Raw genomic sequence first — 18,629 nt, forward strand, 5'->3', positions numbered from 1 at the left:
GGAATGGAACCAGTTAAAGTCCGCGGGAGGGCAGACTCCTCTAACTATAAGTTAGTTAAATTCTGTGTGGGACGGCGGCGTCCTCTGGTAAGGGAGTTTGTTTTTTTTTTTGTTTTTTTTTGTTTTTTTTTTATTTTTTAATTTTCTCTCTTTCTCACTGTTTATTTCTGTTTTTGTTTTGGTTGTGTAAAGCACTTTGAAATGCCTTGCTGCTGAAATGTGCTATACAAATAAAATTTGATTGATTGATTGATTGACTAACAAATCAGATAAATAAAGTTTATTTTGAATAAAAATTTAATTGTGAGATGCGTGGTTCTTGTCCTGCGGGTGGGAAGCCGGGGTTGTCAGAACAGTGAGGGTAATTGGAGAGAACAGGTAAGATGATGACAATGTGCAGGTCTGAATGGGTTTGACTTGGGGACGTGGGATGTATGTGAAGAGACGATGGGAGACGAAGGCAGACTGCTGTGGGACTGATGACGTATGGACCTATTAACCTGGGGGAGAGTATCTTCTATATAGATTTAAGTGGAATGTCACATGCAGAAAGCCAAACGTTTTGTCTGAGTGAGTACTGTGGAGCAGGTGTTCTCTTTCGGTCAGCATAGTGTCGGTTTTGTTCTGCGGTGTGATTGAGGGTGGTGATGGTTCTGTTCCAGACATTCTTGCAGCGGCGGATGTGGTGTTGAACTGAAATTATGGAGATTTCTTTTTTATCTGAAGGGAACAGTGGTGGTTGATAACCTAGGGAAACTTTGAAAGGGGAGAAACCAGTAGCTGCAGAAATGTGAGAATTATGTGCATACTTAGACCAGGGGAGATACTGACTGCAATCAGATGGGTTGGTGAAAGTGAAGCATCTGAGGGTGGATTTGAATTCTTGGTTCATACATTCAGTTTCTCCATTTGACTGAGGGTGGTAAACAGATGCGAGTATGACTTTTGCTTCCAATGCTGAACAGAAATGTTTCCATACCTGGGATATAAATTGTGGACCACAGTTGGAGGGGATCTCTTGAAAGATGACATGTTGTTGGAAAACATGTTTGACAAGGAGTAAAGCAGTCTGGAAAGCTGTGGGAAGTTTTCTGAGTGGAAGGAGATGGCATGATTTAGAGAAAATGTCAACAATAGTCAAGATGGTGGTCATACCTTTTGATATGAGAGTCCGGAGATAAATTCGATGGAGATATGTGACCAAGGGCGCTGAAGGATGGACAGGGGTTGCAAGAGACCAGATGAGGATTAATTAGAAGATTTATTTCTTGCACAGACAGGACAGCAGAGGACGTATTCTTTAACATCTTTATGTATCGAGGGGTACCAGAACCTCGGTTGACAAGAGCAATTGTGCTGAGAATTTAACAGAATGGATCCAATGAATTAGGTGGGCTCGGACAGACGTAAGGACATAGACCTTCTTGTGAGGGATGAGCAGGAGCAGGTTCAGATTCCTGGGCTTGGTGGATGAGATCTTTGATTTCCCAAGTAACTGAGGCAACTGTACAACTGGGTGGAAGAATGGTGGCAGGGACCTTTTGTGAGTCATCAGGAGAATAGAGTCGGGAAAGGGAATCAGGTTGGATATTTCTGGAACTGGGCGATAGGAAATGGACAAATTAAACATGAAGAAGAACAATAACCAGCGGAATTGACAGGGGTTGAGTCTTTTGGCTGATTGGAGGTAAGAAAGGCTCTTTCTTACCTCCAAGAAAGAACCTTGGAGGTTCTTTCTTGGAGGTAAGAAATAACCTCCAAGAAAGGTTCTTTCTTACCTCCTGGTCAGGATGCCAGACCAGAACAGGATGTTCTGTGCCCTCCAACCAGTGCCGCCACTCCTCCAAGGCAAGTTTAATAGCGAGGAGTTCTCCATCACCCAAATCATAGTTGTGTTCTGCAGGGGATAATCTGCGGGATTAAAAAACACAAGGATGAGCTTTAGTATCAGAATCAGAGAACTGAGATTGGACAGCTCCTATTCTTGTTTCAGAAGCATCTACTTCAACAATGAATTGTTTAATGGGATCAGGTTCAATTAGAACAGGAGCTTTAGAAAAAAGCAATTTGAGCTGATGGAAAGCGGCGTCAGCTTCGGGTGTCCAACTGAATGCTGTCTTGTTGAAAGTAAGAGCTGTGAGTGGTAATGCGGTTCGACTGTAGTTCCGAATGAATCGTCGGTAGAAGTAGGCAAATCTGAAGAACCTTGGAAGCTGTTTACGCATTTCAGGAATGGGACAGTCCAAAACAACCTTGATTTTTTCCTATGTGGGTCTTACCTGTCCGCCCTCAAGTATGAAACCCAGGAATGTGACTGATGGTTGGTGAAACTTGCATTTCTTAGCTTTGACATACAGTTTATTATTCATAAGGAGTTGTAGGATGAGGCAGACATGTTTTTTGTGTTCAGCAAGGGTCTTGGAATAGATCAAAATATCATCTAACAAATACAAAAATGTTCAGAAAGTCTCTCAGCACATCATTAACAAGAGATGAAAAAATGCAGGAGCATTGGATAAGCCAAAAGGCATGACAAGATACTCGAAGTGTCCTATGGGTGTTTTGAATGACGTCTTCCATTCGTCCCCCTGGCTGCTGCGGAATTGATGATTTGCGTTCCTGAGGTCGAGATTGGTGAAGATTGGTGAAGATTGTTGCGCCGTGAACTGGTTCTGAAACTGAGGAGAAAAGAGGCAGAGGGCATTTGTATTTTACAGTTATTTGATTTAAACTTCTGTAGTCGATGCATGGTCTTAATGAGCCTTCTTTCTTCCCCACAAAAGAATCCGGCACCAAGAGGAGATAAAGAGGCACAAATTATGCCTGCGGAAAGAGTGTCTTATGTATTTTCCCAGGGTCTTGTGTTCTGGACGGGAGATGTTATTCAAACAGCTGGTGGGTAATGGGGGTCCTGCAAGAAGGTCATATGGGCGATGAGGTGGAAGAGACAGGTTTTGATTTACTGAATACCAGAGCCAAATCATGATAATCCTCTAGGATGAGCGTAAGATCAGGTGGGTTTGGCTCTTTTTTGACTGCTGGGGATGGACCTGGTGGAACTGCTGAGCGGAGACAAGTGGAATAACAGTTAAGTGACCAAGAGTCCCTGTGCATTTCAGACCAGTTATTGTGGGGATTATGTTTCTGTAGCCAATCAAAACCTAAGACTAAGGGAGAGTTGGCTGTGGGAAATACGTAAAAGGTGATTTGTTCTCTATTGTCCACAGAGATGATTAACTGAGTCTTGTGGGTGATCTGGGATAGCGCCTTGCTGTCCAAGGTGGAGACACGGAGCGGCACAGTAAGTGGAACTGCTTCTATGGACATCTGTTGAATGAGAGTTAAATCATTGAGGTTCTGTTCACTCCCAGATTTGATCATAGAGAGAAGAGAGATGGGTTTTATGAAACAAGGCAGCTGGTATCAGAAGGTGAGGAGTCTTATTTTCACACAAGTGGCCTGCCAGTCTCCTCGCATTTATAGCTTTTGGTCGAACTGGGCAAAGAGCGATGAAGTGCTCGGGTGAACCACAGTAGAGACAGAGATGGGAAGTCATTCTCTTAAGTCTTTCTTCAGGCGTTAAACAGGTTTGACCAAGTTGCATGGGCTCCAGTTCAGTCTGGCTCTGCGGAGAAGATAGAAGGTGAATAAGTGTAGTAGGAGAAGACAATCTGTCAGATGTACTCCTCATTTCTTTCCTTCACTCAATCACATATCCTGTTATCTAGCCGAATTGTTAAACTAATTAAACCTTTTAGTGTTGCAGGTTCATCCAGAGTTGCTAGTTCATATTTTAAAGATTTGCTGAGTGCTTTAAAATATGCACTTTTTAAAGCAGATGCATTTCAGCCTGACGCTCCCGCTTTAATTCTAAAATTGATGGCGAAATCTGCCACTGATCTCTGCTCTTGTTTGATTGTCCATAACTCATGGGAATTGGATGTTTCATCAGGTTCTTGGCTAAAAATCTGCTTAAACCCCTTCAAAAAGTCATGGGAAGTGCAAACAAAATTAGCAGGAGTAGGGAATCTTGCTTCTGAACAATCAAGGCTCTGCCATATGTAATTTCAAAAGCAAAATGATTGTATACTATAGAGCACTGAAGAAAACCACCACAACGATTAATATCACCTGAGAACTTTTCTGGAGTAGGTAGATGGATATCTGAAGACATGGAGTGGACCGGTGGTTCTGGAGAGGAAGTGGAAGTGGAGGTCTGATGGAGAGAGCTTTGTAACAAATTAGAGGTGTCAAACGCCAGTCCTCAAGGGCCGGTGTCCTGAAACTTTTAGATGTGCCTCTGCTGCACCACACCTGAATAGAATAATTAGGTCAGTAGCAAGGCTTTAGAGAACTCATCTACACAAAGAGGAGGTAATTAAGCCATTTCATTCCAGTGTTTTGTACCTGTGGCACATCTAAAAACTGCAGGACACCGGCCCTTGGTGACTGGAGTTTGACACCCCTGAATTAGATAGTTCTTCAAGATGGTGATTCGTTTCGGTTTGGCCATCACAAAGAACTTGTAAAACAGTATCATGGGATTGGATTAGTGAGTGTTGCTCTGCCATAGTCCTCCTGAGAGCTTCTGTGAGGTCTGACTGTTGGACTGAGTGTTCTGTCATGTTGGGTTCAAGTATTTTGACCCATGTACAGAAAAACAGGAGACTAAGAAATCAGGTAAATAAAGTTTATTTTGAACAAAGATTAAACTCTGAGATATGTGGTTCTTGTTCGGTGGGTGGGAAGCCGGGATTGTCAGAACACTGAGGGTAATTGGAGAGAACAGGTAAGTTGATGGTAAAACAGACTGATCAAATTCTGAGAAATGGGAGATGAGTTTACTTGGTTGGAAGATGAGTTTCCACCAGGTGGAGAAGTACTGTGATCTCTGGTGATTTGGTGTCTTTGCATGGAGTTTTTGAGATGATCCTGGTTCCAGTGTTTGGTCTTGACTGAGTGCTCTTTGGAAATGGATGGATGACGCTTGCAGTGGAGGGTGGCAGGTAAGTTCTTGTGAAGAGGAGCAAGGAGTGGTCTGATGGCCAACCGTGAAAGGAGGAACTGTCAGAATCTGAAGCCAAGAAGGAGATGAACTCGAACAACCAGAGGGTAAGATCACCTGAGAGGAAAGCAACAGGTTGGTGTTACAAGAGATTATCATTGGAAACTCGGAAACTAGACTCAGAGGGGCACAGAGTACCATAACAGGCAAACACTCAGGCGCTAATGTGCAGGCAGGCCGCTCCTCATATACTCCTAGAATGATGAGGTAGATTGATCACAGGTGTGCTGACTCCAGACAGCCGGCCCACCCTCCAAGTATGAGCAGCCTCTTGGCATCTAGTGGATGGTGAAGGAAGGAGCAAACAAGAGACTCCCCACAAAAACCCAAAACCCCAGTTCCCAACATAGACTCCACATCGGCTGCTCGGACACACCAAATTTGGCAGCCATCTTGGAGCGGTCGTCCCTTCTACTTGACTAAAACAAAACAGCGGAAGACGCCTCAGCACTGCAAGATTGTTTTGCTCAAATAGATGGAATATTGATGCATTCATTACCTTTTCACAAGTAAGATTAACATATTGTTCATATTTTGTGAATAGAATGTTACTATACTGTATTTATGTCCACCAGTAAAATACCAGCTAATATTAGCTTGGTATAATACTGCGGTTCAGCCCCCTCTATGAAGGCTAACTGAGATTTTGTACATCTTAAAAAGTTGTAGTTATTCCCTTACATTGATTTAGATTATCTGAGACAAGAGCGCTACCTTAAAAATAAAACTATAATTATAAATGTATTATTATAATATTATGCTATTACAAATTATTACAAATTGATTACAATCACCAGTAAAGCTTGCACAGGTGCAATATGTAATTCTTTCACTCTATCAAAAGTAAGATGCCTCCGAAGTCTTCCGTTTCCGTTTTCAAGGTTTTCTAAAGACAACGATTTGAGGAAGAAATGGGAAGTGTCTTTATGGAAAAAGAGATTCACTGAACAGCACGGATTAATATCAGCTGCTGAATCACTCTAAAGCTAGAACTGACTGATATAAAGCACTGATATCTCATTGCACCCAGTTGCCAAACATATAGCACAGAGTGTAGCGGGCAACCACTCCAAGATGGCGGCTCCACGTCACATCAGCGACAATAAGCAAGAGCGGACCATGAAGCCTATTCTTTATTAAGTCTATGATTTGCTACATGTTTTCCTCTTCTCTCTCTTTCCTATTTCCTGTCTACAACTTACCACTGAAGCCTCAAAAATTCAGCCAAAAGCAATTAATCAAATAGTCTATTAAAAGCACAATGTTCCACCAAATCAGTCTCAGCAGAAGACTGAAGTATAAATAAATGTGATGGCTAGGTGGCTAAGTCTTCTGCATTATTGTCTCCACTTTTCCTATCCTGATCCATTCTGTCTGATAGCCACCATGCGCAACTGAAAACACCTACACTATTTTGAAAATGTTAAATGACTCCTCATTGACACAGTTAAGAATGTGCGCCTTCTCACTCATGTCTATTTTTGAGAGTTTTTCCTTCTTATGATGTGGAAGAATTTTGGAGGGGTCATTTGAAAGGCACATAGCAGGATGGCCTGGGTGTGTGGTGAGTCAACTTGGTCTCTGTAGGCATCCATGACAGCAGTAGGCAGCACCTATCCGTGGCGGGACAGGAAGTCTTGCAAAGGTCCCGCCACAACAATTTTGCTGGGTTTAGTATTTCCAGTGTTTTCCCATGGGACTTGCAACATCCATGTACACAGATCCACATGATATGGTGCCTTTGATGGTAAGACCATCCATTTGTTGCCTTTTCTGCCTTGCATTGTCTTAACTACATACTTCACTGTCCCAGAGCACACACTGGATTTGTTTTAATGGGATCCAGAGTTCCAGCACCACCAATTCTTTATATGTGGGTCGCATGCATGCATGTCCATTGTTAACTGTCATGAAGATCCACTTTATAGTGAGTCTTTCCTAAGGCTGCCACTTCAGGATGCCTAAGATCAGGACCTAGTGTGATTAGCAGTTTGTTTTTCATTTCAATGCTACCATTGCCGAACTTAATCTCCCTGGCTTAGACTGCAATTGACATAAGGTAACACTTTATTTGAAGGGGTGTGAATAAGACTGACATGACACCGTCATAAACATGACATAACACCTGTCATCAGTAAGTCTTCCTAAATATTTATGACTTGTCATAAAGTGTCATTTGGTAAATCTTGACACTTTTAATACAAAGTTGACATTATTCAAAATGTCTTTGCTATGACAACTTAACCAAGAAATCATGATCTGACATAAATTTGTTATAAAAGTATTACCAATTAAACTTTAAAAATTATGTAGCTTTATGTGGTAATATTATATTGCTCTGCCATTTTGTTTAGTCTTTAATTTCTTAATTTAATTGATCCTAAAGTTTTACAGAAAGATGTCTACAAAACACTAATTAACTTAGCATTTGAAACATTATTTGTTTTAACCCTTGTGCGTGCGAGGACTGAGGCAAACGTAGAGGGCTGTGGCAAATGACAAGTTTTACGTGTGTAGAGTTGGTTGGACCCCATTTCTAAATGCAAGTGTTAAGCAGTGCAATGCACCATCTCCACCAGTGAGAGGCAGCAGTGTGTTGGTGAAGAAGAAATCTTCCATATTGTGGGGCCCTGGGGCCAACCTAACAAGTTATAGCGGCCAGACCTCCTGTTTAAAAAGAAGCCGACGTTTGTCATCTAATACATATGAGGTATGTGTCTTAACTTATTTTCTTTGAGAAAATAACAGTGACTATGTTCTCTTTCTTTGTAATGTTAGCTATGAGCAATTCCAGCCAATCCTACCTTGCTGTAAGTTAATGTTAGCTAAAGTTATTAAACTCCATTACTGTAAGGTTAGCCCTTAATATTAAACATATTTTGAAGACAGGCACATTGTTTTTTCCCTCCAATTTTAATCTAGCAAATTAAAAGCCAATATGTTAGTTAAAGTTATCCTTTATGTGCATTATTTAGCAACTTGGCTGATGCGACAGTTCTTGTGTTTTTTGCTTTGGAAACTTTAGCCACATGAAGACCCATGTTAGCCGAACGACACGTGGTGGGGGGACAAAGTTAGCTAATGAAGACATGCTACGAGTGTGGAGGATGATAATAAAGACCAGCCACCAGAGAAAGAAATCCCTGTTTGACCAAAGAAAAAGAAGCAGATGAAATATTCCCCAAGAAAATTAGGTAGGTCATTTTTGTGTTACTATTTTTACCATGTGAAGTGGAGTGGGACGGGCCAGGTAAGTGCAGAAGGGGGAGCAGGAATCAACATTCACCAGCTGAGTTAATAAGTTACGTTTTAGACAACTAAAAACTGGTGTTAAATCAAGTTTATTAATAAACTTCTTGCAAACATCAATAAGCCAGAGTATCTGGTTGGAAATAATTTAGAATACTCATTAAGTGAAAAGATAGACTCATGTGCCTAAAATTAAATGATGCAATATGAACAACAACAGTATGACTGAACTTCTGCCAGAAAAATATTTGATCAGAATAATTTTGTTCAGCTTTAGTTATTAGGCTACTTGTGTTAAGAAACAATTGTATTGCACTTTATAACAACCAGTCATGTTAACTAGACATTTGTCTGCCAGTCTACCATTCTGACAGTGTGCAGCAACGGAAATTTTTGGAATGGTATTTAAATAAATGCTGAATTATGATGACACTGTTTTTTGTTTTTGTTCTTTTTTTAAGTGACCACAATGAATTGTGTCATCACCGACTATGAGAATGTCCAAAAGAGATTCATCAAGTTTGAATTCATGAAAAGATTTTCACCGTGATTAACTATTGCAAGAACAGCTGTAATTTCTGAGCATTTCTGGACACTGTCAAAGAGCTGCTGCCAGGAAATGAAGACAAGAAGAAGATCTCTTGTTTTCAGAGCATTACAGGAAGACTATAACGAAGGAGATGACTGACTGTTGAAAGAACCTATTTTCTTAAGTTAAAAAATAAGTAATTCTGTTTTAGTTTTACAGTCAGTATTCCAGAGTAACAACATACTGACCAGACGTTAAACCCTCTGTTAGAACAAGTTATCTTTTGTTTTATTCCAATGTACAAAGGGTTTGTTCTACAGCTATGATGGTAGTTAGAAGTAGTCCAGTGTGTTTCACTTCACTTGAGGTAAGACTTAATATCAATGACTGTTAGCATAGCATTTGACACTGTAATAACACTTAATGACATCTTTATAATTGTTGCTACTAGTTTCACTTTACATGAGATAAGAGTTAATATTAATGACACTGTAATGACACTTAATGACATATAACTGGTGCTATTTGTTCCACTTTAGTTGATGTAAAAGAAATTGTGAAGTCTGTAATTAAATCATTTGACAGTGTAATAAAGCTTAATGAAATCTTTGCTTGTCCTACTTATTTCGCTTTATTTCAGGGAGTGGAAATATTAATCATTGTTTTGTTAAATCTTTTGCTAGTGTAATAATGAAATTATTATGACTAGTATGACAAATTTATGTCAGATCATGATTCTTGGTTAATGTCAAGTTGTCATAACAAAGACATTTTGAATAATGTCAACTTTGTATTAAAAGTGTCATGATTTACCGAATGACACTTTATGACAACAGTCATAAATATTCATGAGGACTTACTGATGTTCATGACAGGTGTTATGTCATGTCAGTCTTATTCACACCCCTTCAAATAAAGTGTTACCTGACATAACACCACCTTGCAATCAGTGTCCCAACCATTGGGCTTAGAAAGTTTTCTGGGCTTAGTAAGTTTTCTGGGGGAAACCTTGTAAAACCCCAAACAGAGTAAAAAAAATAAATAAAAGATGGATCAATGCCTGGATGGACAAATTGTATGCTTAATGATTAAATCAAAAATTAATGCACGACACTGTGCTGTGGCTATGGGCACAGTTTATTTTTAAAGCAGTAATTTGTCTGGCATGTGATATAAATTTTCATACACAGCCTGGTGTAATCAAAACATAGTGTACTAACCATAAGGTTACAAAAAGCGGGTGAACAATTACTTAATAACACATGTGCTATTAAGTAATAGCACATGTGCTGTTTAAACTGGGTTTTTCTCCCTTCTTTATTTTTTTATGTCCCCTTACTAAACAATGGAAGTTTTTTCTTGTAGAAAATAAAAACAAGGGCTTTAGATCTTTTCTGGATCTAAAGCCCAGAAAATATGTTTCAGTTTATATTTGCTGCATGTTCTACATATTGTGCAGGCAAAAAATTTCTGAGTGTGACAAATTAGTGCAATATTTATGTAATGAAAACAAAATGAAAAACACTACTTTTGTCATTTAAGAGTTTGTTGAAGGTTTGCTCTTCTTCCCCATCAGGCATAGAGGTCTTGTCTTGGCATCATGTCAATACCCAGACAGGACCACTTTTCAGGTTTTTGAGATACGCATTTTATATTCTTGTTATTTTGGGAGCACAATGAAATTTAATGCAGAATAGTACCAGATACTTCTCCAAGATCTGTAATTGTGTGGTATTAACAAAAATAATGCCATGTATTTTGTGGATGGTTCAACAGTTTCTGTAAATTTATGATGCTTGCTGAAAACCAATTTGTCTTGGGATATGAATAAAACAGACCACCAGCTCAAAAACAATTATTAAAACAATTTTGATTAAAGAATGGAACTATTAATGGCTTCATATATGTAAAAGATTAACTTGCAAAGGTAACAACTAAGATATTTCACACCTACTGTGTACTGTAGTTAAGTCAGAAATCAATGTTTTGAAACCAAATTTAACCAAATGTACCTTCCAAACAAGGAGATGGTGAGGTTGCCCTTATAGGGACAGTCTGCACTTCCAATGTGCAACTCCCCTTTGTCTCCAATCAGAATGTGCTTGGCCCGAAGCAGTATGGCCTGGCTGGTGTCCGCTATCACCAGCTTTCCTACGAGAGAGGGAGTGAAGAACAGTGGATAAACCATCTAGGAGCTCTTTCATGCACAAGTGCTTTCATTCACTTTTTGACTTTTTTGTGTAGCTACTTTCGTTGACCTATCCAGCAGTACACACAACTGCACCTCTTCTACTTGATAAGTAATCTAATGACTCCAACTCAAAGGCAAGATACAAGAGAAACTTCAGAAGTTATAAGAAATCTAAACCTTCCAAATATGTTTAAAGCAATGTCAAGTTTGTATTTTTATACTTCTGTTAGGCTATATCTAGTCAGATTATTATTATTATTTTTAAAAAGGACAAGCACCAATCTTAAACCCTTCACATGGCACTGTGACTTTATTTCCCAGAAAAGATTCTACTCTCTAAAGATGCTTTTGTGGTCAACACTGTGAATACTTTGTATCATACATCAGTGATTAAATTAAGTGAGAATGTTCCGTAAAAAGAAAAAAAATGGTTTCAATCAGAACAATTTCATATTATGCAAATCGAAAACTTCCTGCAGTTTACTCTGCAGTTTGATTGATTATCAAATAAAGCTTAAAACCGTGAACAGAGCGACGTAAAACTTTAATCTAATCCAATTAAGAGTAATAATAACGTAGTCACATTCTAATGATGTTCCTTATCTCTGCTTCAGTATATGGTACCATCCACATTTATTGACATCACTAGTAAAGATGCATTTAAACCCAAGTAAAAAAAGTATACTATAGTATACTAAATTTTAACATACTTTAGTATACTTTTATTGATGTACTTAAACTGTACTATTTTGGAACAACTTTTGTGCTTAGTATTCTTTAGTAGTGTTTAAATAGTATTAAATTACAACTTATAGTATACTCAACGTACTTTTTTGGAACTGTACTTAGTGTACTTAAAGTATACTTTTTAAATATAATATTTCAGAGCTTTATTATATTTTGATATATTATATTTTGAGTGTAACAATTCCATCATAGAATTATATAAAAAATATTTAATATACTTCAAATATATTTTAAATATACTTTTAATACATTAATGATGTATTTAAATTACACTTTTTATTTTTGATTTCCTGCCATTGATAATAAAGTACAATTTTAATTACTCATGAAAGTCTTTATTCCTACGTACCTATTTTGTAAATGACATGCATAACTACACTACAGTACTTACATTTTTTTTGGCTAAAATCACAAGGAAAGATTAATTACACAAGATGTTCATGGTAATTCAAATATTTTGTTTTATTACCAACATTTTAAAATTGTCCAATTTTACTCACAACTTTGTGAACTTTACATAAATGATCAGTTTACACATCAAAAGTGAACACGTGAACATGAAAATTTAAGTGTGACAATAAAACATGAAAGTGAGGATCAACGACAGAACATTCCCGTTCACTGCACCTTACAGAATCCTACAAAAAAGAACAATAGAGCAATTAAACAGAGAAAGTATTTGTATTTGAAGAGAACAGAAAAATGGCAAATAAAAAAATAATACTTACAATTTTAAGACGTTGTGGACTCGCCATGTATGTGACATCATCAGAACTGATGATTGGGACCGGATGCCTGGAGTGGAAAAACATTTCTGGGTTTCTTCTTTGCCTGTTTATGTTAGAAGAAGAAAAAAATAGTCAGCAATGTCATAGAATCAGTTGATGTTGGCATTAACTATGAAGCTGTTTTAAGTGTGGACTTAAGGAGACAAACTACCTTAAAATCTTTCCATCCATGATCTGAACACACTGATCCTTGCAGGGTGGTGAGGGGGGCTGGTGGTGCCCATCTCCAGCAGCCATCAGATGAGAGGCAGGGTTCACCCTGGACAGGTCACCAGTCCATCACAGGGCCCTGAAAGCCAACAACAAATAAAATGTATGAAAGAGAAATGTTAGATTAACAAGGGGGAAAATTCTGTCCAGTTATCTTTAAATCAAATCATGTTTATTAAGCACTTGGTGTTGGTAACACAGCAGTTTTTGTAGTTGAAAATGTAGCTAGCTCCTCATTAAAAAAACAAAAACAAACTTACATCATGAAGACGATGTGAAGGTTCATCCTCAGAGCTGGTTGGTGATCTGGTGGAGCCTCTTCTGAGACAGAAAAGTCTTTAGTTTCCTAACACCTGTTTTCTCTGGCTTCATATTTCATCTTCATTTGCTTAGACTGCAAACATATGTTGAAGATAAAACCATTGATGAACGAGTTAGAACAACAACCACCTCACAATATCAAAGTCTCTCTGTCTTATGAAGCTTAATATAAACCAGGTTAGTTTATGAATTAAAGTATAAGTCGCAACAAACAGCCTCCATGCAGTTATAACATGAAGCTGAATGATTGCTATAGTAATAATCATACAAGTCACAATAAAATTGATAAAATAATTATTTAAGAAACCAACGTAAGTTATATATTTTTACTGCACTGTTTATAATTAAACAAAGATAATTAATAAGCAAACTTGCCACCAGCTAACAACACTTAGCAGCCTTCGTCCCTCTGGGCTCCTTTTGTGACACACATTTCATTTCCATTGGTTGTTGTCCCGTTGTGTTGTCGTCTAACTCGGACTAGGACGTCACCAGCTTGAATTTACCAAAATTAGTAACTATTGTCAAGACCCTCTCTACTTTTAAGGCAATATTATGCGAGCAAAAATGGCAAATTTGAACAACGTCTGTTATCTTCCCTGCGTTCAAGTTTTTTCTTCTCTTTGTGGCGTTTTTAAATAAATGAAAGTGTGCAATACCACCACCATCTGGTCTGGAGTGTGAACTGGAGCTAATGCAGTTGATTATAAGGTTTTACACATCTGAAAATTGATTGGGTACTTTTTTAAACATTACATCATGATTATCATTTTTTTATTGTATGCAATTTTAATAAATAGTAAAAGATTATTAAGGCACTTAAATATTCATACTTTAGATACTTGAAAAGTATGCCTACATATTACATTAACGCACTTTAAAGGTGCCTAAAAGACATACTTCTGCATATGTATCAATTAGTTTTATTTTGTAATCAGGTTGCTGCGTGTTGCAGACTTCTGCCCAGGTCCCTCTTGAAAATGAGATCTGGATCTCAACAAGGTTCACCTGGTTAAATAAAGAAAATTAAAATAGGTATACTTTATTAGTCTAAAATTTACACTGAGATGTAATTTAAAACATACTGACATTAATAATCTAAAGTAGTGTTAGGTGAATTTAAAAAAATATATATTTTGAGCATATATTTTTAAATATACACAAAATATATTTTAAATATATTTTAAATATACTTGAGAAAGTGTATATTTACACTTGGGTAAATATATTTTTCGTTCACTTAAAGTATACTTTTATTTAATATATTAAAAGTGTATTTTGGCCTCTCCAAATTGCCCCTAGGTGTGAGAGTGTGTGTGCATGGTTGTGTGTCTCTGTGTTGCCCTGCGACAGACTGGCGACCTGTCCAGGGTGACTCCGCCTCTCGCCCAGAACATTAGCTGAAGAGAGGCACCAGCAACCCTTGCGACCCCACTGAGGGACAAGGGTGTAAAGAAAATGGATGGATGGATGGATGGATGGATGGATGGATGGATGGATGGATGGATGGATGGATGGATGGATGGATGGATGGATGGATGGATGGATGAGTGTATTTTGGTACAATTATGTTTAAGTGTGTTTAAAGTTCTAATTTCGAAATTGGTACAAGTATACTTTTAGTATACTTCAGATATACTTATAGGTAGTACACTTAATACTTAGTATACTTTCATAAATTTAAGTATGTTTGAAATATACTTAAGTATACTTTTTTTTCACCTGGGAAGCCTTACAACAAATTTTTTGCAGTACCATAATCTCCCATCCTATGAAACTATTAATTAAAAACACCCATTTAAGACTTAAAAATATTTATATTTTACATTTTATTTTATTTTACTCCATAGTGGCACAGTTGCCTTGGAGCAAGAAGGCTCTGGGTTCAAATCCTGGCCCGGTGTCTTTCTGGATGGGGTTTTCATGTTCTCCCTGTGCATACATGGGTTCTTTCTGGGTACTCCAGCTTCCTTCATCAGTGCAAAAAATGACTATTGTGCACTCACACACACTTAACACTTTCAGTGCTAACAACAATTCAACAGTTCTGACAACCATGTTTGCATGGTTGTCTGTCTGTGTTGCCCTGTGATGGACTGGCAACCAGTCCAGGGTGTAGCCCACCTCTTGCTCTTTGACAGCTGGAGCTAAGCACCATCACCCTTGTTATTCCACAAGGATAATGAGGGCATCTTATTTCTTGTTTCCCATAAGCATTACTAACAGTGGCTTAGCAGGTAGAGCAGTCATTTTGCAATATAAAATATAAAAGTTGTGGGTCCAGCACCAACTTCCTGTCGTGTCGATATATCACAAGTTGTGTATTGATCATATTTATACGTAATGGTCAATAAATATGTGAATGTGACTGTGTGAATATGGCTCTAGCATGAAATATCATCAGTAGAAAAACACATTATAGATGCAGTGCATTCAACATTTACCTAAGCCAATTTGTAGTCAAAATTATATATTTTTAAAAGTTGGTCCAAGTTAGTACCATGTAAAATAACAGAAGGCAGTTTCAGTCTTATTTGAAAATGCCTTTCTTGTAAGCCAAATGTGTGCTGATTGTCATAAATCAGGAAATAAACAAAAAGAACATTCATAGGTGTTCTTTTAGATCATAGATCATGAACCATTCTTAACAGATCCCTTTGTCTTGAACATCATATACTATTACATATAAAAAAGTAGAATATTGTGTAAAATTTAAATATTTTCTGGCTGTTATATCAGAAAGTGAAACTCATTATATAGAATCAACACAGAGTAACATCTTCCAAGCACTTGTTTCTTCTTATTTTGATGATCATGGTTTAAATATAATGAAAACTCACAATTCAGTGTCTCAGAAAATTAGAATACTGCAAAAAGGTCACTCATTGACACTGTGCAGTCTTTTCAACATCTGGAAATTCTTTAGTGTAGATTGGTTGTAAAAGGTACAATATGAGGAGAGACCTAAATTAACCCATTTCCTATACAGTGGTCATGTTATTTGGGGTAAAATCAAGATCATAATAGAATCATTTCAGAATATTTGCTTCTTGTGTCATAATTTTTAATTAAAACATTCCATCATATTTTTAAAGAGTTTGATCAATTTATTTCTTGTTTCCATTACTTTTTGATTAGTCTTTCATCTCTCAATTTAGCTTGGATTAGCACCATCCCATGTATGTTTTCTTCGATTTTCTTTCATCTTGCTTTGCACACTAATATAGTCACTGGTTAAAAACCAGCCTTAGAATATTTAGAAAGTTTTTACAATATGGTTGGTACTATGCATCTCACAACTGTAAGTGAGAGGCATATATTACTGATTTTTTGTTGCTTGTTTTGTGTGATCCAAGCGATTATGTATGTGGGGAGCGATTACTATTTTTAACGTGAGAATGTGAAAAGCAGAAAGTCAAAGCGTTTTGGTGATGAATATTTACATATTAGTCTAGCTCAGTGCTTCTTAACCTGGGTTCAATCGAACCCCAAGGGTTCGGTGAGTCGGTCTCAGGGGTTCGGTGGAGCCTCTGCCGCGGAGGTAAAGACACACTTGTGTAAAGTTGTGATGACGCCCCGCTTTGCCATCACTTGCTGCAGAGGATCACATAACATTGCTTAGCCAATCAGAGCTGCGGAGGAGCCCTGATTGAAGGAGCTCCACTCTCAGCATGGATTTCAGCTTGTGTCTTTAATTACTTCAGCAAAGCTCACCGTTTTTACCTAATTCTATAGTCTAAATCTGCTCCTTAGTCACATCTTTTCGGGGTTGGTACTGCCTCTAGTGGCGTGGGGGTGGTAACACAGCTAATATAATCAGAATACCGCAAAGTATTTTGTGTGTCGGGGGGGAGAGTTTGGAATAAGAAGGGTTCGGTGGATGAGCATATGTAACTAGGGGTTCGGTACCTCAAAAAAGGTTAAGAACCACTGGTCTAGAGACTGAAATGCATCCCTGTTATGAAAGTACTATAGGTTAACGTAGGACAAGTGAACTCAACAGTGACTGAGGTAAGAAAAAGAAACACAGCAGTGTTGAATGATTAAATGGAGAAGGCCAGAGAATGGGTGAAGTTGAGAAGGAAGCTGATGGAGACCGCTACTAATGTTTTCAGAAACCGAGGTTGTGTGTAAAAATTTAAATGCACAAGTTAAAGCTAAATGCTGCAATAAGGATATGTGCAGAAGAGTGTCGGGGTGCAAAGGAGAAAAGCACGGAGGAGAACTGTGGCTGATCTGAGGAAAACTGATCCTGGATTGGGAACGAGAGAGCTCAAGGAACCAAATACCGTTAGGATATTTAGCTCCTAGTCATCCTCATCCTAGCGGAGGATCGATCAGAGGAAGACCAGCTCAGCAGAAACGGTAACTAAAAAAGCACTTCAGAGGAAAAGTGATCAATCTCATTGGAAAAAAGACAAATTATTAATTTAAAACTATAATGCCGAAGTGTCTTTGAGTGTCCTTAAAAGCACTATGTATTATTATTACTATTAAAGTAAAAGAAAAAATTACTTTTGTTAAGTTTTTCAACTCTTCTTTACTTTCTGTTCGCTAGTTCAAATAAATGAATGAAATCTGAGTTTAGTCAAGTCCTTCATTTTGAAGTGTGATAAACCATGATGTTGGAAAGACACTTAACAACATCATTTCCAGGTTTGGAAACTCAATGGTTTCCAAACCTGGTCCTTAAGTACCTCTGTCGTGCATGTTTTAGATGCGTCTCTGTTCTAGGCAGGCCCGCCCACAGAGTCAGCCGTGTCCCCCCTGGACTGGAAGCAGTTTATTACCTTAAAGTGGCCTGTTATTCCTATATCGGTTTAATACACTAAGGGCTTCCACACTTCCCATATCTCTGCCTTCTGTTAGTTTTAACTGTTGAAAAAAAGTGTTTAATACATTGTTAACATGTCGCAACCTGTTTTTCCGAGCCGCTTTTAAACGCAACATGAGCGGTCAGACGCTTGCGCTGGGATTACACTTGTGCGGCAGCGAAGCAGACCTGCTGAGTAGATGTGTGTCAGACTCATGGCAGGAAACGGGACCGGCTATACGCTGGGGCAAAAGGGGGCAGTGCCCCCTCAAATGAAACTTGCCACAAAAAACGGAACATCTCCCTTATCTGAGGTTCTGCTGCGCACCGTGCTGAGCAGGCTGCGGTCTTCTCCTGTCTGCGGTCAGGCTGCATCTGAAACCCCTCACCCTGCTAGCCAACCTGCTTGCCAACAATGGCGACTTTATCTGTCAAGATGTCTAAATCTTAAATGTGCACGAAAGGAACATAATGTTTTGCTGACATTACAGCTACAAAACAAGCCCCAAAGTTTCACAGGTCAGTAAAAGCAGGGGTGAAAGTAGTTTTAAATTCTTGGGGGTACTATAGCCTTGGCAGTCCTAGTTAAGTTATTTCTTAAGTCCTTCTAGCTCACCCCATAGAGTTTCTAGTTTTCTTATTTTTTCACTTTAGGTTTATCCATCCATCCATCCATTTTCTTCCGCTTATCCGGGGTCGGGTCGCGGGGGCAGCAG

At 38.3% G+C, this 18,629-nt stretch overlaps 1 protein-coding gene across 12 annotated transcripts in view; it reads right to left on the minus strand.

Annotated features, from left to right (window-relative positions):
• cemip (cell migration inducing hyaluronidase 1) overlaps nt 1-18,629 on the minus strand; it is a 228,577-nt gene that overhangs the window by 180,991 nt on the left and 28,957 nt on the right. For 6 of the 12 annotated variants that reach the window (XM_017303981.1, XM_017303972.1, XM_017303973.1 and 3 more), the window contains exon 4: nt 4,846-5,122. In XM_017303981.1, the coding sequence (XP_017159470.1) occupies nt 4,846-5,122 (277 nt within the window). Of the gene's footprint in view, nt 1-979; nt 1,600-1,778; nt 5,123-10,855; nt 10,995-18,629 lie in introns of those variants that run through there. The other 6 variants (XM_017303978.1, XM_017303977.1, XM_017303976.1 and 3 more) reach the window with 6 other exon arrangements.

The sequence above is a fragment of the Poecilia reticulata genome, linkage group LG3 (genome assembly GCF_000633615.1).
Source record: "Poecilia reticulata strain Guanapo linkage group LG3, Guppy_female_1.0+MT, whole genome shotgun sequence".
Taxonomy (NCBI): Eukaryota; Metazoa; Chordata; class Actinopteri; order Cyprinodontiformes; family Poeciliidae; genus Poecilia; species Poecilia reticulata.